This window comes from Strongylocentrotus purpuratus, unplaced genomic scaffold, assembly GCF_000002235.5.
Source record: "Strongylocentrotus purpuratus isolate Spur 01 unplaced genomic scaffold, Spur_5.0 spur5_scaffold_18, whole genome shotgun sequence".
NCBI classification, from domain to species: domain Eukaryota; kingdom Metazoa; phylum Echinodermata; class Echinoidea; order Camarodonta; family Strongylocentrotidae; genus Strongylocentrotus; species Strongylocentrotus purpuratus.
In genome coordinates this window covers 14,199,271-14,219,983 of record NW_022145603.1, presented here as the reverse complement: position 1 = coordinate 14,219,983, position 20,713 = coordinate 14,199,271, and the positions used below count along the sequence as shown (strand labels likewise).

General features: G+C 37.8%; 1 protein-coding gene across 1 annotated transcript in view; it reads right to left on the bottom strand.

Annotated features, from left to right (window-relative positions):
• The window catches only part of LOC590395 (low-density lipoprotein receptor-related protein 6), a 62,721-nt gene extending 42,911 nt beyond the window's left edge, over positions 1-19,810 (bottom strand). The window contains exons 1-2 of the mRNA XM_030989263.1: positions 19,556-19,810; positions 4,034-4,436 (exon numbers count right to left, since the gene is read on the bottom strand). Coding sequence (XP_030845123.1) covers positions 4,034-4,436; positions 19,556-19,610 — 458 coding nt within the window. The 5' untranslated portion in view covers positions 19,611-19,810. The remainder of the gene's footprint in view (positions 1-4,033; positions 4,437-19,555) is intronic.
• Positions 19,811-20,713: the final 903 nt, after the last annotated feature.

Here is a 20,713-nt window from a genome sequence, read left to right as displayed (position 1 = left end):
AAAGAACCTGTGGCAGTTTCTTTTGTGGCAGCTTTGTCTACTGCTGGTAATCTGTAGTTGGCTTCAGTGCCGATAACACAGTGAACTAAGAGAAGTGTCTACTGAAACAACATGGTTATTAGAAGAAGTTGAAAGGAAAAGTTTATCTCATCATTATATGAATGAGTTTTTAGATAAACCGCAGCAGCTTTTGGAGTCAATTTTGCCAGTTTACCACATCATACATTTGTTTCTGCACAACTGAACATGCCTTCAAAGAAGGAATCCAATCTACTTATTCATTATCATACTAGTACATGCATGTCATACTCAGTTTTAAGAAGCTGTGATCATCTACAATCCAATCTGCCGTACACAGAGTGGACCGACGTGGAGCCGATGGGGAAGTGTTTTTCTACGAAGAGGCACCAGCGGTCTTCCCAGGGCGACTGGGTTGTACCCTGTGGTGGTTCATGGTGTGAGGAATATGGAAAATGCTGCCTGTGCATTAGGGACGGTCTCAACAAAACTCCTGTCATCTCCAAGTTTATGCATCCAGAATTCATTAGAATCATGCAGAGGCCTTATTCTTTAAAGGGAAAGTCCACCCTTTTGGTTTCAAGGTGACCGCAGCAGAAAAATTAGATGAACATATCGATGGAGAGTAAAAATGTGAGGAATATAGAAAATGGTTGATGTGCATTAGGGATGGTCTCAACAAAACTCCTGTCATCTTCAAGTTTATGCATCCAGAGTACAATAGAATCATGCAGAGGCCATATTGGTTAAAGGGAAAGTCCACCCTTTTAGTATCAAGGTGACCGCAGCAGAAAAATTAAGATGAACATATCGATGAACAGTATAACTGTGAGGAATAATGAAAATGTTTCCTGTGCATTAGGGACAGTCTCAACAAAACTCTTATCATCTTCAAGTTTTTGCATCCAGAATACATTAGAATCATGCAGAGGCCATATTATTTAAAGGGAAAGACCACCCTTTCTGTTTCAAAGTGACAGCAGAAGAAAAATTATAAGACATATCAATGAAAAGTAGAAATGTGAGAAATATTGAAAATGTTTCCTGTGCATTAGGAACGGTCTCAACAAAACTTCTATCATCTCCAAGTTTTTGCATCCATATTGGTTAAAGGGAGAGTCCACCCTTTTGGTTTCAAGGTGACCGCAGAATAAAAATTAGATGAACATATCGATGAACAGTAAAAAATGTTTCCTGTGCATTAGGGATGGTCTCAACAAAACTCGAGTCATTTTCAAGTTTTAACATACAGAGTACAATACATGTAGAATCATGGAGAGGCCAAATTCTTTAAAGGGAGAGTCCACCCTTTTGATTTCAAGGTGACCGCAGCGGAAAATGAGATGAACGTATCCATGAACAGTAAAAGTGTGAGGAATATTGATAAATGTTTCCTCTGCATTAGGGATGGGCCAAACAAAACCCAGGTCATCTTACAGATTTTACAGTTAAATAAACTAGATGGAACTTCGACTGCGCGCAGTCGAAAATGATGCCTCCGTCATAGAGCAATTTTACAAACCAAAACAGAAGAAATTTTTCAAATTCAAGTTCAATTGTAATCCATTAAGAGGTTCTCAGAATATCGTGATTACAAGCAATTTCTCATATACATATATGACCCTTTGATCTTTGACCTGATGACCCTAAAATCTACTCAGTTCATTGGCTCTGCAAGATGTCCTGAGTTAAATAGTAATCCATCTGTCAGTTCTAATGAGAATGCGTTCACAAGTTATTTTTGGATACATAATGAGCCCATGACCTTTAACCTCATGACCCATGAATCTACTCAGTTCATTGGCTCTGCAAGATACATACATGATCAAAATTTGGCAGGAATCCATCAATCTGTTCTAATGAGAATGCGATCACAAGCTATTTTTGCATACATAATGAGCCCTGTGACCTTTGACCTTTGACCTCGTGACCCCAAAATCTATTCAGTTCATCGGCTCTGCAAGATACATACATGACCAAAGTTTGGCAGGAATCCATTGATCGGTTCTTGAGATAATGCGATCACGAGCTCTTTTTGCATACCTAATGAGCCCTGTGACCTGTGACCTTTGACCTTGTGACCCCAAAATCTAATCAGTTCATCGGCTCTGCAAGATACATACAAGACCAAAGTTTGGCAGGAATCCATCAATCGGTTCTTCAGATAACGCGATCACGAGCTGTTTTTGCATACATAATGAGCCCTGTGACCTTTGACCTTTGACCTCGTGACCCAAAATCTAATCAGTTCATCGGCTCTGCAAGTAACATACATGACCAAAGTTTGGCAGAAATCCATCAATCGGTTCTTCAGATAACACGATCACGAGAACGGGACGTACGGACGGACGGACGGACGTACGGACGTACGGACGTACGGACGTACGGACGTACGGACGGACGGACGGACAACCCGAAAACATAATGCCTCCGGCTACTTCGTAACGGAGGCATAATAAAATTAAATAGGCCCATGAGTTTCAAGGGAAAGTCCACCCTTTTGGTATTGAGTTTACCACAGCAAAACAATTATATGAACATATGAATCGATAAACATTAAAAACTAGATGGAATTTGACTGCGCGCAGTCGAAAATGATGCCTCCGTCATAGAGCAATTTTACAAACCAAAACAGAAGACATTTTTCGAATTCAAGTTCAATTGTAATCCATTAACAGGTTCTCAGAATATCGTGATTACAAGCAATTTCTCATATACATATATGACCCTTTGATCTTTGACCTCATGACCCTAAAATCTACTCAGTTCATTGGCTCTGCAAGATGTCCTGAGTTAAATAGTAATCCATCTGTCAGTTCTAATGAGAATGTGTTCACAAGCTATTTTTGCATACATAATGAGCCCATGACCTTTGACCTTTGATCTTATGAACCAAAAATCTACTCAGTTCATTGGCTCTGCAAGTAACATACATGACCTAATTTTGGCAGGAATCCATCAATCGGTTCTTGAGAACGCGATCACGAGCTGTTTTTGCATACATAATGTGCGTTGTGGCCTTTGACCTTTGACCTCATGACCCCAAAATCTAATCAGTTCATCTGCTCTGCAAGTAACATACATGACCTAAGTTTAGCAGCAATCCATCAATCGGTTCTTGAGATAACGCAATCACGAGCTGTTTTTGCATACATAATGTGCGCTGTAGCCTTTGACCTTTGACCTCGTGACCCCAAAATCTAATCACTTCATCGGTTCTGCAAGTAACATACATGACCTAAGTTTGGCAGCAATCCATTACTCGGTTCTTGAGATAACGCGATCACGAGCTGTTTTTGCATACATAATGAGCCCTGTGACCTTTGACCTTTAACCTCATGACCCCAAAATCTAATCAGTTCTTTGACTCTGCAAGATACATACATGACCAAAGTTTGGCAGGAATCCATCAATCGGTTCTTCAGATAACGCGATCACGAGCTGTTTTTGCATACATAATGAGCCCTGTGACCTTTGACCTTTGACATCGTAACCCCAAAATCTAATCAGTTCATCGGCTCTGCAAGATACATACATGACCAAAGTTTGGCAGGAATCCATCAATCGGTTCTTCAGATAACGCGATCACGAGAACGGGACGTACGTACGTACAGACGTACGTACGTACAGACGTACGTACAGACGGACGGACGGACAACCCGAAAACATAATGCCTCCGGCTACTTCGTAACGGAGGCATAAAAAGGGAGGAATATTGAAAATGTTTCCTGTGCAATAGGGACGGTCTCAACAACTCGTGTCATCCTTGAGTTTTTACATCTAGAATCATGCAGATGCCTCATACTTTAAAGGGAAAGTACACTTTTATGGTTTTTATTTGAGCGCACCAGGAAATATCAATAGAAGGTAAAAATTGAATACATTGAAACGCACGATAAACTTAATACACGCATTTAAATAGGTTGTCCACGAACTTGTACTTATGACGATTTCATGAAATACTGCCGAGTTTGTTTAATCTTGAAACTAAGTACGTAAATTGTTTATAACTTACCCATGTTCTGGATCTAACGCTATTGCTCTCGGCAGATGTAAATCTTTCCAAAATAAGACTGTTCTTGAGCTGCCGTCTATCTCACTGACTTCTATTCTGTTTGTATCTGCGTCAGTCCAATATAATTTCCGGCTCACCCAATCACAGGCAAGTCCGTCTGGGGCGACGAGCCCCGTCGTAATAACGTCCTCCACGACCTCTGAGCCGTTATAAAACATTCTTTTGATCGCTTCCAAGCTAACGTCCGTCCAGAAGACGAGGTTTTCGGAAAAGAGGAAGTCGACCGCCGCCGCATCTTTGAGACCTTCGACGACCGGGAGGGAAGACGCCTGCGTGAAGTTGGAAGCGGGCACGGTGAGGAGTTGTACATCGCGCCGGTTTGCGAAGAGGAGTTGTGTATTTGCTGCAGAGGGAGAGTAAAGGAGAGAACGTCAGCAGAATAAAGATTTTTCAAAGTGTACTTCATGACATTGTAACAACTCGTGGACACACACATTTATCTCCCAAATTCTAAATGTACATGTACAGGTATTAAGAGCCGAGACAGTTTAGAAAATAGAAATCGTTCCAAAAGAATCATGGCTGATAACAGAAGTCTGGAATTTCGTTATTATTGTTATTATTTTAATCATTCCTCTATTAAACTTGAAATGGCTTTACTTATCATGAACAGGGTTAATTCACTGACTAATCGTTGCTACACACTGTCAATGGCAATGACAATTTTTCTAATAATTCATAAGGACCTGATTACTTTCTTTTGCAGAAGTCAAAACTGCCAAAAAAAACAGCTAAGTTTATGGCAATGTCAAATTGTTAAAAGTACATCTAAAGCTTGAAGGTAAATTTTACATTGACTATGCACCATTGACTTTTCTTGAAATCAAGTTATGTACATTGTAAACACAATAGAGCTACAATGTAAATACACAATAGGCCTATATAATGTACATGTACTGTACATGCGTTAGATGCAGGGGATGCAAGTTCCAAGACGAAGTAGATTTTCTTAGAATGAACGTAATAAAAGTGACTGTTTCTTGAGAAACTGAACCCTCTACCAAAGATGCCCACAATGCATGAATGCATCTCAATGCAGAAGTCTTGGTGTGTTTACATTTTCAAAGATGAGTGATTTTATCATTGGGATTGTCTTGGTGGTCCCAGTAACAAAGATGAATATATTGTATTTGATTTTAAAGATTATACAGGTACCGATAATGTTACTGTTACTTTTATATATATGTGGACCTGATATGGAAATACTATAATCATTATCGCCTATAAATGCAAATATAAGCAAATAAGCACCTTACACGTACATGTTATATTATATAATACATGTAGGTTCACTAGAAATATAATATCTTTTCTTTATGCATGTACATGTATCATTTTTCTCAAAAATTTCGGAATTCAGAGAATGACAGTTTGATAAATCATTAAAAAAAAGTATATAATGACAAAGTCAGACATTTAGTTAATTCAAAACAATTTAATTTAGATTGTCTAAATATCTGAGCATGCATGTACATACATGTATATAGTCCCAGCATATGTGTTTTGCCACTGTCAGAATATGAGTAAAATAAAATATGCAACATAAAATGCATGCAAAGTTGGTCAGATCTACATGTAAATAAAGGTCCAGGTTTACCAATTTGTGTGTCATATATTTTGCAATCAAAGGGCTGTTCATTTCCTAAATTTCATAAACAAAGCACCCATGAATCTCACACAAGGAATTCAAGATACCGGTAATAGGCTACCCATTGATTGACCCAAATAAATACATCAACTCTGGTGAATGTGAACATGGCATTGGCCAATCTTCCACCAATCTTTGCATGTATGTATACACACCACCAAAATCACAAGCACTCACTCTATGTACTCCATATCCACACACACACACCAGATTCAATAGGGGACACACACAGAATGGTATTTGTGTGTATACACAGTGAGTCCATTTTATCACAATGGGCTCTGAAACACTGACCCAATATATACAATCTCCCCCATTTTGTTGATGTGCATGCTGCAGTGTTATAGTACATGCCCCACAAATCTTGGCTGGCTTCTTGCCTATAACAATACATGGGTCATAATGGGGGCCTGATTATAGGGTATAGGGGTGCTGAATAGCCCCCCTTGGTCCCAAGAGGGGGGCAACTGAACACTTCCAAAAAGCCCAGGCTCATTAGTAAGGGATTACAAGGAAGACAGCTTACCGTGCTCTCTGCATGGGGCTACTCAATCTTTCAAGTTTTTTCTCAAGAAAATACTACACAACAATAGCCTTCTTACACTCTTACAGAATACGCAGGAAATGGCATTGTACATGTAGATCCCTGGATTTACTTGGTACATACATTGTAAGCTTACATGTCTAAAGTAGAGAACCATCATATAGGCCTATTAGAACTACATACATGTACAACAATACATACACATTCACATGTACATGTACACTGTATGACGTACAGGAGGATAGCGTAACTTTTACAATTACTGTACAAAAATCTCCAGTTGCATTTTCAGTCACAGATCACATTAATTACTTTTAATCTTCGTATAAAAATATTTACAAAAATTTGATACAAGTATTCAAGAGAAAATTATTTCATTTCATGATCATTAATGCAAGGTCATCCTACATGCGTGGATATCGGTACTCTGAACAATGAAAAATACAACAAACATGCTACATGTAACTACATGAAAATCAATAGACAGAGTGCAGCATCACTGAAGCGAGCGAGATGAAGCAAATACATTATGAACGAAATTGGCATTAAGATTTTTCTGAAGAAAATGAAGGCAAATCCGTTCATAAGATAAGAAAAAAAATGTTATGCAGCCTTCCAGGTACGTGTACTTTCTAAGTTTTACTCATTAATGAATGTACGTAATCATGAAAATCATTAGTACTAGTAGTAGCAGAGACAAGATATTTCTGCAAATCGGTGTAGCAGACAAAGATGGATTCGTAAACATTATTCATTATGATTTCTCCTGCATGAGCAAAGAAGGTGACTCCTCAAAAAAAAATGAAGAAAAAAGCACACAAAAGCTTTTTCATTACTTCTAAAATACTTTTTGATCGATGTAAATCATCCTGAACATTAGTCGTTATGATCTTTCATGTGAAAAACTAAAAATGAAAATGAAGATAAACAATAAACATAAAACGAAGGTTTTCCTGTTCTTCTAAACCACCTCGTTGATGAATGGTAATCATCCCCACAAAATTAATATCATGCAATAAGTCTTTTTCTGCAAATTGTTGCTGCAGACAAGATAGATTCATAAACATTTGTCATAATATCATTATTATTTTTTCTGAGAAAAAAAGGCAACTCCTTGTAAAAATGAATAAATATATAACACAGAGTCTTCCATCTACAATGTACTTCATCACAAGTCGTTGATGAATGTTTCTCAATTACGCATGCCTAATGGGCCTTCACAAATGGACTTCCCATTTTCCCAGCCTGACTGCTTCGCAATCAATCAATTACGCAGCCCTTCTTGGTAAGACGATACTCCTTCAAATTAAGCCATATTAATTTCATACGCTCTCCACAGGAGTCTATTATACTACTGAATTAAAGAGAATGTTGTGTTCTAACTGACCATGCGATTGTGTAGTGGAAGAAACTATCAACAAACACATATAAACCTAGAAGTCGTTGAAAAAGGTGACTTCAAATACAGCATGTACGGTATTTACATGTACATGTATTCATAACAAAAGACGAAAATTGTGTGTATTATGAGATTTGTGGGTCGTAACTGATAACTAATGGACTACATCTTCCCTTTAATGCTAGAGATGTCTTTATTATTTTTCAGCTGGTCTGTGATTTGTGGCAGTAGAACTCGGAAAGGAGAGAGGAAATGTATATTTATAAGTAGGTAACCATATTGACTAATGAATAATATGGATTTTCATAGTGCTTTTTAATGAATTATTGTTTATAATAAGAGTGACGGCCTTTCTAAATGAATTGCTTTTAAATATCACGCGTTATGCTTTAGATATAGGGTGCGTTCAATCGAATTTTCGAAGCTAGAATCACAAACATGAATCACAATTCAAAACGCCGTTACAAAAAGCAAGGTCACTGCGGTTTGCGTTCAAGCGATTTTTCATCAACGCTGATTCTAGCTCATTGCGAGCCAAACCACTGCGCATCACACTGCGCAGTATGGCCCAGGAACTTCGGCGCGCGCTTTCTGGAATTGTTTACGGCCGACTGTCGACTGCTGTTTTGAGCATAGATCGCAATAATAAGACAAAGAATGAGAAGGTGATAGAAGGAAGAAACAAAGAATAACATAAGGAAAGACAGAAAGATAAAGTCGATAGAATGATTAAAACTAAGAATAACATAAGAGAAGGTGAAAGAAGGAAGAATCGAAGAATAACATAAGAAAAGACAGAAAGACAGAAAGAGAGAGTGATAGAATGCTTAAAACAAAGAATTACATAAAAGGTGATAGAAGGAAAAAACAAAGCATAACATAAGAATAGAAGGAAGAAACAAAGAATAACAAAAGAGAAGGTAATAGAAGGAAAAAACAAACTTAAACATAAAAATAGAAGGAAGAAACAAAGAATAACATAAGGAAAGACAGAAAGAGAAATTGATAGAATGCTTAAAACAAAGAATTACATAAGAAAAGGTGATAGAAGGAAGAAACAAAGAATAAAATAAGGAAAGACAGAAAGAGCAAATGATAGAATGATAAAAACAAAGAATAACATAAGAAAAGGTGATAGAAGGGAAAAAACAAAGAATAACATAAGAATAGAAAGAAGAAACAAAGAATAACATAAGGAAAGACAGAAAGAGAAAATGATAGAAGGAAAAACAAGGAATAACATAACGGAACAGGCCACGATGGTATAGTGAACGCAAATTGCATGCAAAGCGGGCGCGCGGTTTTTCCCAAACCGGAAGAGGCTTCGTCATGCAATCATGATTGAGAACTCCGTCCGTTCAATCGAATTTTAGCGACCGTGATTCTTTTGAATCATGATACAAAACGCATCTTTTTCAGCGTTTCATGTTTGTGTTTTCAAACACGTTTATTTTTACGACCGAAGAAAATTCGCTTGAACGCAACCGTGTTTTAAACTAAACGTCTTTAGAAACCGTGATTCTAGGGTGAAAAAGTGTCGATTAAACGCACCCATAGGCTGAGAAAATGCACATGTGGAGATGCAATGAAATTAGGATCTGGGATATAATAACAGCTTTTGGAGATAATTAAATCTTGGATGTAAAAATGATTTTTAATATTCATACACATGTAGGCCGTACAGAGAATGATTGAAGTACCTGAAGATCTATTACCACATCTTTTTCTCTCTTTTCTTTCTAATCTCTTCTCCAATTTCGCATTCATCCTCCTCCTCTTTTCTTTGCAGTTTTGGGCAACCCCCTTTATCGCTCAATGATCCTTTGCTTTTCAGACTTGTTATGTTTACAATATCCATTAGTACCTTACATTATGTACCTACACATGTATGATATGTACCTCTTTTGTACAAAACACCTAATCACTTTCTAGTCACAATTTATTTTTAAAGAGGTAAATCTTATACCTTTTACACTGTTTTGTGTTCATCATCAAATTGTGACATTGTGAAATACACAATTTTTTCTGATCGAAATGAAATCAGCTACAAAAATGAAGATGCTTTCAATCCTAAAATGGCCTTAATGAAAATAATAACATCTGGAGCAAACTGTTTGTTTCTACAAAGTATATTTGTAAAGCACTTAGAGACATTTGTATTACCGTAAACGCTATATAAAAAATTAAAGATTATTATTATTATATTATTATTATCGTCTGTTCAGAAACAGAAGAGCATCGACTCTGTGTTAAAGTATATGAGTTAACGTCTCCCTGGCTCCAAACAGACAATATGTGTATGCTTCTGTATCAATCAAAAGTTAGTACTCTATCAAAAATTTCATGTCAACAAAGTAGTGTTTATATATATATATAAGTTCGTCTTTAATTATTATATATATATTTTGGGGGAAGGGAAGGGGGCTGGCGGTGACATTATCTTGAGATAGAGTAACATTACATTATACAGCCATACATGTATGTAAAGTATAAGTAGAGAAAGCTCACAATTTTGTCTGTGCATAAATTTCTCACATGTATGTGAAATACTATGTGCATCTACAATATATCTGAAGATTTGGAACCCCACCATGCCACACATACACACTGTCAGCAGCTCGGCCACGATGTACATTTTGCACATCCCCCCAAATCTCAACTCTTTATCTCTCTCTCTTGCAGAATATTACGCTCGTCTTTTGCTGCCATAAATATTGATTTGGACGGCAGCGCATTAGCGTGCCTGATGCACGACGCCCGGCAACGACGATGGCAAATGTTCGCAGCGACGAGGACGACGGCGGCAATGTGCCAGGTACGTCGTACATTACATGACAAACGACATGACGCTAAGTCCCCCCCAGGCCACGCATCTATCTCATTCTCTGTCCTCCTCCGTCGAGCCCTAATGCAGGAGTATAGCGCACATTACCCCTCCGGGCGCCAGCGCAAATCCACCCCGCATTACTCCACGTCTGCAGCTTCTAAAAGGTAATCTCGACTACTGGTAATGAAACGGTTTTGAGAGAGAGAGAGAGAGAGAGAGAAGAAAAAAAACAAGAGAAAGGGAGAGAGAGAGTGAGAGAATAGAGTAATAGAGTTTAATAGAGAGAGAGAGAGAGAGAGAGAAGGGGGAGAGGGAGAGAAAGAGAGGGGGAGAGAGGGAGAGAAAGAGAGGGGGAGAAAGGGAGAGAAAGAGAGGGGGAGAAAGGGAGAGAACGAGAGGGGAGAGAGGGAGAGAAAGAGAGGGGAGAGAAAGAGAGGGGAGAGAAAGAGAGGGGAGAGAGGGAGAGGGGGAGAGAAAGAGAGAGTGAGAGAGAGAGAGAAGCTGGATGAAATTCATCTGAATCCCTGATCAAAATGGTATATAAAACCACTCATATTGTCTGGGGCCGTTTGGTCAGTAAGATGTAAAACAAAATATGATTGCATGCATAAAACTGTACATCAAGAAGAGTTACTGTCCATGTACAATGCAAGCACATAATTTGGCTTAAAGATAAAGACCAGTTCTGGTCATGCGATTGCATTGTGAAAGAAACGTTGTGAAATCGATCAGAAAATGTTGATCATCTAGCATATAAGTATTGGTGTGTACTGCAAGGTTCTGGAATCATCAAAATGATAAGAAATTTGGTCCAGTCTTCGTAAATTTACAAGCACTGTACACAGAAAGATGTATATGGGACTATACGCACACATGCGCGACACGTGCGTTTATCTCTCACAGTCCAATAGATAAACCAATTTACCAAATATATCAATTACATGTAGTAGGCGGTTTCCCGGCAAATTTGTTATCATCATGTATTAGTCAAAACATATTCTTTCACATGATTGGTAATGAGAGCTTCCATTTAATTTTTTGAAATTGGGGCGTTTCCAATACTGGTCTTTACCTTTAAATTGGTATCCTGTAGAATATAATATGGGCTACAGGACCCTTCAGTTTATATCATACATGAATCTGTTTAGTTTTTTAGTTGTGCTTGTACAAATTTTTTATCTTAAGTGTAATGCCTTTTAAAGATAAATGTTGGCAAATAATCATATATAATGGTTAAATACTGTAATTTTCCTATGCTACATGTACATGTACATGCATTTGTATTTTTGTGTTGTATGTCACAATTGAATTTCAAATTGATTAGTGTGCCTATGTTAATAATTTTGAACCTTCTACCAGCTGATCACCTGATAACATAACGTGGAAGGATAACATACATGTCGTCCTTGTTTTCACGAAGTGACGGTAGTGAGGAAAATCGTAACGCAAAGTGAATGCAATTATTTTTCACTACCGTCACTTTGTGAAAACAGCGACAACGTTATAGCCAAAGGGAATATCATTTTTGTTTACATTAATAATCCAGAATGAGCACAAAAGAACACCTTTTTTCAGTTGTTCAAAACCAAAGATACATGTACAACCTGTTCATGTTTGTAAGTGTCCATGTATGTATGCACAGATACATGGATGTAATTTCATTATGTCAGCAAGTAAATCAGAATCTTGGAATAATGGACTACCTAGAATGGGTATCCACTTGTCTGCATCTTCTAACAACCCCCCCCCCCCCCACCCCTCCCTTACCAACGACCATCTCCTCGCATGTGATTATTAAAACACGACATCTCCGGTACAATACAGGTAAAAATCCAGCCTCAAAAAGTACTCTGAACTTGCCTGTCAGGACAGCCCGTCATAAATGTACCGGGTACAGTCATGTATGTATGTTTTTTCGAGGCATGCATGTATGCAAAATGCATGTATGCGTGATCGGTCCCGGCAATGATTTAGCCAGGCATCACATGTGTGGCGCAGATATCGCGAGCCGAGACGGTAGGCGCCGTGGAGCCTACGTGTAGTCTGTTGGCCAGACTTCGTCCTTTTGAGAAAGTGATGACTTCTCTACCAGAGATGTATTTTAAATGCTGAAGCTCCAGCCTGATACAAAGTACCTTATTTACGAAAAAGAAAGCTACCGGATGTACATGTATGTACATTTGTTATCTTTCCTCTGGCTCTGCCTGCAATAAAGAAGCAAAATGCTTATGTATTCCACGATGGCAATTTTTGATTTTAAAAAAACTATCCATGGCATTAAAAAGAGTAGACATGTACTAGTACAGAATCATGTTCATTGCTTTTAAGATATCTACTGTGGTTGCAATTCCCAAAGAACAAAATGATCAGCTGTCTTTAAGTTCGTTCTTCAAAGCAAAAGTATGTGCACACACACAATTGAAATGAGCCTTTAAATCTCCCCATCCCATCCCACCCCTACCCCCCCCCCACAAAAAATGCTTGTATGTGTATTTATCGCTCCTTTACAGGCCTGCCTCTCAATTTCTCTCATTCTCTCTCTCTCTCTGCATCTCTTTCCATCTCCCCAGCGCTGTCCTTCTCTTTCACTACCTGATTTCCCCATCTCATCTGTATCACTATTTCTTTCTCCTCCACCCACCTGAGTCTGTGTCTCTCCCACTCCTTTTCTCTCCCTCTCCCTCCAACTCTCCCCCTCCCCTACACATATTTCTCTCACTCTCTCTCACACTCTCTCTCTCTTTCTCCCTCTCCCTCTTCCAACCTCCCCCCCCCCCTATCTCTCTCTCTCTCTCTCTCTCCCTCTCTCATCTCCTTTTCTCTCATTCTCCCTCCAACCCTCCCCCTCCCCTACATATATTTCTCTCACACTCTCTCTCACACTCTCTCTCTTTCTCCCTCTCCCTCTTCCAACATCCCCCCTATCTCTCTCTCTCTCTCTCTCTCTCTCTCCCTCCCTCTCTCATCTCCTTTTCTCTCATTCTCCCTCCCCTCCCCTACATATATTTCTCTCACTCTCTCTCACACTCTCTCTCTCCCTCTTCCAACCCCCCCCCCATCTCTCTCTCTCTCCCTCCCTCTCTCATCTCCTTTTCTCTCATTCTCCCTCCCCTCCCCTACATATATATCTCTCACTCTCTCTCACACTCTCTCTCTTCCCCCCCCCCCCCCTCTCTCTCTCTCTCTCTCTCCCTCCCCCTCTCATCTCGCTGGAAGAAATGATGATGAACAGGTCTGGAGGTCTAGTGCACTATCTGCATGGATTCCTCATTATTTCACATTAACGGCTAATGCATCTTGCACGATCATTACAAGATGTACACACCAAAGATACACGAAGGTTAATTGAAAACTAGAAAGGAAAACATGATAGTTGTGTACGTATACACAGTCCTGAGGAGTAGATGTTCAAATTATCATCCTACGTGTTATGTCTATAATTTCTCTTTCTTAATCTTTGAGCTTGAGATGACAAATTGTAGGTGAGCATACGGTACTTTTACGAGTTCTGGTTATGATAGAAAATAAATTCTCACAGAATCCAACAAAACTTACACTGGATGATTAAGATTACCGGTACAAATAAATGACATGTGCTTTTATAACGATTTTGGTAGAAAATGTATAGGGGCCCGAGAAATGAGCATAGAAAGATAAAGAAATCAGCTAAGAGAAGATATACCTAGTAGAAGCAAAATAATGTTTTAATAAAGAAAGAAGTTTGAGTAGGTGAATAACAATCATGAGAAGACCATGGGGATTTGTTTACTGTGAACAGATATTTTCTTGGTTGTTTGTATGTGTTTTATTGTACTTTATTTTGCAGTCTTGATTTCTTGTATTGCCTGTTAGCTGGTGGAAAGCTTATTTCCACATTTGTGGACAAGAATAAATAAATCATCAAATGCATCTGACACCATCTGTTCCAGAAACAGGCCAAAAGCAAATGGATGACCTTGTGTTGCCAATTTGAATATTTTGATGATTTTCAATAAAATAATTCAGTAACAAAGCCAAAACGTACATTAGAGTCATCAATCACATGTGCAAGTCACATCATTGTAGCATAAACTCCCAGAGAGAAAAAAAATCATTATAGTCCGAAAAAGGAATGCACAAGATTAATTTCATGAAGTTGAACATTTCTCTCCTACCTCCTTTAAAAGAGCCTTACACTTTACACTTAACATATTTTGAAATTCCCCTACAGGCCTACCCGCAAACTTACCGAACAACCAACTGAATTTATAAACAAAACTATAAATCAAGAGGTCCCATACAAAAAATGCACTGTCAAAAAAATTCCAGTTCACTTGGCTTTCTATTTTCCTTTTTGCAACCTTTTCCCCATTCCTCTCAAACTCTATTTTCACTTTGTTATCGAAGAACAATACTCCTAAAGAGCTTCATTTTCCCCGGGGAGACTATAAATCAAATGTTTCTCTTTTTTCGCTTTTGATGCTCATTCAAGCCAAATAATACTAGCATTGACGAAGGCTTATTGATTACAAGTCTTTTGTGCCGAGCCTATGCTGTCAAGAAGGTGCACTGATGACTTCCATTAGCAGTAGACAAGTTCAATTTCATTTCCATTTGTGTTCAAGAAAAGAAAAGGAATGAAGAGAAGAGAAGAGAAGAGGGAAACCTGATGAAAATTTAGAAGTGTTATGATGTGACACCACACTTTGATATCATAAATGTAGTTTGCTTCATGTTTATGAAGCTGTACTGAAAACAAAAATAGGTAAATATATTACAACTTTTTGATAAGAATGATATCATTCAGATTTCTTTGTACCGGCAGTCTTCAACACTATTTTACCACCCAAATACAGTACTGAATGCTATATTACTGCTGGACTTTGATAAAAGATGCATGTACAATTTGAAGGGCAATTTGACCCCTGACCCTTATCAAAAGAAAAGACCATCTAGAGTCATACAAGTTTTGAAAAATTCAGATTTTAGTCATTTTGTGTGTTAAAATAAATAGGAATGTTGTCCACCACTACATCACAGAGACATTACCGATTCAGCCAATTTGAAGAACCCATACATGTATAGTGATTACATCTATTTTTTAATTCATAACTTTTTTTAAATTTGGTCCAGTTTCAATAAAACTTTCACCAGTGTGCTAATGTGCTTCTCTGATTTGTTTGCTTTCTTCTAGAGTAGTTTTACTTCATAATTTACAGAGCATCTGAGAACAAAACAAAAAACTGCAAGAGTATGACACGTTCCTGGGGTGTGTTTTCACAAAGATCCTAGGTTAAACTTATCTCTAAGTTGGACTTAACAGTTGAGTTATGGAAAGCCTTAGCATTTATGAAAATATTTTGTAAAAGTTATTTTAGGCATCAAATGTTGATTCAAATCATTCATACTTTCTATTATCAAGGATATTTCATGTTCTTGATGGAGAATGTATAAAAAGTCTTAAAAACTTGAATTTTCACTTTTGAATATATTTTATTTAAACTACAAATACATGTAGTTCTTCATAATTTGAAGTCCAACTTAGAGTCAAGTTCGACTTTAGGATCTTTGTGAAACACCCCCCAGGTTCCTGAATTTAAGCATCTGTATGTCACACAGTACACATTCCAATGTCCCGGCTCGTGAACATTTCTAACGACCACAGGCCAGTTCGGTGACATTTATTTACAACCTCGGGGATTAAGAGGCAAACATATTTATTGCCACCTCTCTTTAAAATATATTCTTCAATAGACGTTCCAGGTTTTTTATGGAATTGCAATAACTTTATATGATCGTTATATCCTTCAAGTTCAGAAGTTTTATTGCAGCGTAAATAATCGGCAGGAAGATTCCTATACTCCACTGACATTACATACATGTATTTATACAGTTGGTGACTTGTTTGCTACACATACAAACCTACATATACCTGCAGAGATGTACATGTAAATTTATTAAGTTATAAATATCAAATTTATTCAGTTTGAAAATACTGGTAGCAAACATGACAAAATTCTTGCATCAGTATTTCTTCAAGAAATGAAAAGTAGACACTTGACTACTGCTAAGCAATTTAGAAATCAACTACATGTACATGTATGGTCACAACTCACCGAGCAGGCTACTTTTGGGTAATGTGACCATAGCATTAATTAGTCACTTACATCATGTACAGTATGTTTCATTCTTTTCTTTCTTGTATATCATGTGCATGTTTTTAGTGTATGACTTTCCAAAAGCTAAATCATTTCATCTTTTTCCACTACAGTATCCTATTTTTTTAACCTGGTAATGAATTAGCATTTCAAGAAGGACTTGACTGTAGACACTTGACTATAAAGCAATTTAGAAATCAATTATACTGCTCAAATGTACATCATACATGTATGTTTTGTTCTAATCTTTTTTAAACATACTCTTTAAGAGCCCTCATATTCTCCACTCCAGACTCCAGTCCCTCTTTTATTCTTGAAACTGGAAGTGAATCAGTATTTCAATTTTAAGATGGACTAGACACTAGACATTAGACTACGGTAAACATCTAAGAAATCAATTTCCTGCCTGTATAATACTGGAAAAACTGGACAAGAAACTAAGAATCAATTTTAGTTCTTTACTTGATAATCTAAGAGGTTCAGACATTCTGTTCTGAGTACATGTATACTTGTACAGGTAATTGAAGTACACTTTCTCGGCAGGATTTCTTTTCTGAAAACATCAATATCCCACTCATGTACTTGTGTGTGTTCTATTCAAGATAAACAGCGGCCCTCATCAAAGAAACGATTATGAAATTCGTACTTCGAACCTTTATGAAGTGTCTTCAAGGGAAATGCGGATGCTAATTAATGTACTTTACCTTGGACATATAACTACATGTACATGTTAAGTGAAGGCCATTTGTACTTACCAATTTCTTAAGTGGCTGATGTACGTGTATCATTATATGGTACCGTACCGGACTACCGGTATACAATTACTGTCTAGACGTACTCTAGTGGACGTGGATAAGTCATTGGACTGTGAATCTTATGATTCGCTGTTCAAGTCTCACTTGGGTACCAGTGTCCTGACTCGTTTGCCAAGATATTAATCTACTGTATGTTTGCCACTCTCCACCCAGGTGTGGTAAATGGGTACCCACCATCCAGTAGGATGAAATATCTTAAACGCTTGTGCGCCCTTATCACGGTAGCCATGCTAGGGTAAAGCAGGGCTATGTATTGTATCAACATCTTGGCAGCAACTCTAGAATACCACACACCACAAAAATTTACCCTGGACGTTTGTAGGTTAAAGGCCCACTGCACTTCTGGTAGCTACTTGTGCCCTCTATATAACAAACAATGCCTAATCGGTGACCATTGGTCCCCCATGATCCTCTTTTCTTATGTTAACTAAGAGCTGAGTTGATGAGATAACCACCTGTCCAGTGACCTTGTAGAGTGGTTTAACTTTAATCCCTCCTGTAAACTATGGCAGATAAGCTTTAACCAACACAAAATCAAAAGACTAGCATTTCTTAGGTAACACTGACCCTAATCCTGGCACTAACTCTTACCCTAAACAATTCTAACCCTAGGTGTTGGATGCTCCCAAACCCTATTGGAGGGGTATTCTACATTTTAAGCCACATCTTGATGTCAGGAAATACATGTACATGTACGGGTAAGTATTGATTAGCGGGTTATTAAACTAAAAGTATTGGATTTTGCTATAGCGCTCATATCCACCAATCGATGCGAGGTGCTCAGGGCACACTGGAAAGTGTAGTACAGTACATTATGTTATACCTCTTCTCTACATTGAAGGAAGAAAATGAAATTGAACTGGAAGCCTGACTGCTGAGAACACAGCATTCTTCCAGAATCTCAAGTAAAGGTAAAGGTATACATGTATTATAGTTTATACAATGTAGCTACAATATGTAGGCTACCATTTCCAAGGCTCACATGCCACAGCTTGAATATTATGAATTAATTTCTACAACCCTTTTGGAATAACATATACAGTCAAACCTGCTTTAGTGCCAACTTGTGTACAAAGACCATGTTTTTTTAATTTCCCTCAAAAATGGTTTCTCATTGAAACATGTAAGGAACCTGTCTACAAAGACCACATTTTGTGTTTCCCTTGAGCGGTTGCTATAGACAGGTTTGACTGTACATGTGTAGGATCCTTCAATAAACCTAATCGTTGTATTAATTAACCTTCGGAATTACGAATTTTTGTAAAAATGACACAAAAACATTTTCACATCCCACCGCTGCCATCCACAATACAAATTACCTTCCACTCTGTAAAGAATTAGCTCTGTAAGAATTAAATTAGTACAATATGTAGGCATACATATCTTCCCACAAAGTCAGAGAAGTGATATTTCAAATGAATGGCAACAAAATTGTAGCAAATTACAATCATATAGGGTCTACACAGAATCCTGATATCAACGACTGTAGTTACCGTTTGGACCAATTTTTCAATGTGTTTCTGAGATTTTTAGTACATAACTTACAACCCAACTTAGATTTATGATCATATCACTGACACAATTTATATAGCTTTTCCTTATTTGTTTTTATAAAACATTCCATCAACCACTAGAAATTAAGCATGCATACACATGAGTGGCCCACGTACAGTACACATGTAAGTGCGCAGGCGGGCAACCATACACCAGCACAGCCTTATTCTCTCGCCCGTATCTTTCCCGTTGAGCACCGTCACCATCAAAACAAAAACACACCATCTAAACTGCTTAAATCCTTCATTTCGATTCATTCATACAGCTAAATTCTAGAAAATACACATAAATTAATAAATAAAATGTATGGGTATGTATTTGTTCTGTCTTAACAGTACACCATTCGCCTAGTAATAGTGTTTTACTAAATTGGTTTTAGACTATATACTGAAATCATATGATTCACTTCGCACGGGTCATGTACAAAGCGTACATAGCCATCCCAAATGCACGCATTGGTATACACACACATCAGCACCATACACGTTCATATAGCTACGGAGCGGGGCTCGCACGAAAAGGCTTCGCCAAAACTTACCGCGTACGAACGCCAGGAGGCAGAGTATTCCTAGAAAGGTTTCAAGGCAGCCCATTTCTGCCGTTGACTGAATATCATCTACAACACACCATGGTGCACGGAATCCTTACAGCCTGAATAATTTCTAGGCTCTTGTAATCCTGAATTCTAGGTATTTTCTCGTCGAACTATATATATAATCGGACAATATCTTCGCTAGTAATGTGTTGTATATGTTCGGGCCGTATACCGTGAGAGATGTATATCGTGAACTCGGGTCAAATCCTTTAAGACTACTTTCAGCAAATACTGGATATTCATCCGCGCTGTGTGTTCTCTAGATATTGTAATTTTTAAACTGCTTCAAATCTTCTAAATTAAATACTTCACCCCAAAGTCTTTACTTAATTATAAATATTGCTCTTAGCCGATTGCGATTCGTATAAATTTGCACATTTTTTGAACATATTTGTAATTGAATCACCAACATAAAAAAAAATTGTTTTTTCTTGCGCACGTGCATTATTGAATTAAAGGTAATTGGGTCATGTGTCAATTAAAGATTTCAAGCTCCAACTTCTGTGGGTTGATTGACAGTTTTGAAGCTTTTGTTAATCTTGTCTGATCCTAAACCCATAAAGGATGTTAAGCCAGGGTGGAAAGAAATGTAGTGAAGCGGAAAAAAATTCTGAGTCGACTTGTTTGTTTTTCCAAGCAATCTAAACATGAAGGATGAACGATCGAGGAGAGAAATAAAATAGAGAGAGAAGAAAAAATTATTCGCGAAAGAAAGGCATACAGCTAGTGCTTCAGTAAAAAAAAAAGTTCAGCAGCTTTAGAAATGAATGAATGAAGATAGAAGTCGAAAAACTGTCAGTATTTCTCTGCCCTCAAGTAAATACTTGACAGTTTTCTGTCAATGCCTAAGCATTCACCCACTAGCACTGTAACCGTAGATGGTGTATATAATTGTGACTAGAATTAACTAAGTTTTGTCGTCTTCGGGCGTTCCAGAATTGGAGTAACCTTTCCTCCTCGAATGCCTGTACAGAATCTGTTCAATATTATTGTGGGCTTCTGTCTCGCCAACAAATTCAGGAGGAGAAGCCAAAAGTCTTGAGTTACCCGTACACCGGAAGACATGAACTTCATTCAAAAAGTGTCGAGTTTAACATTTTT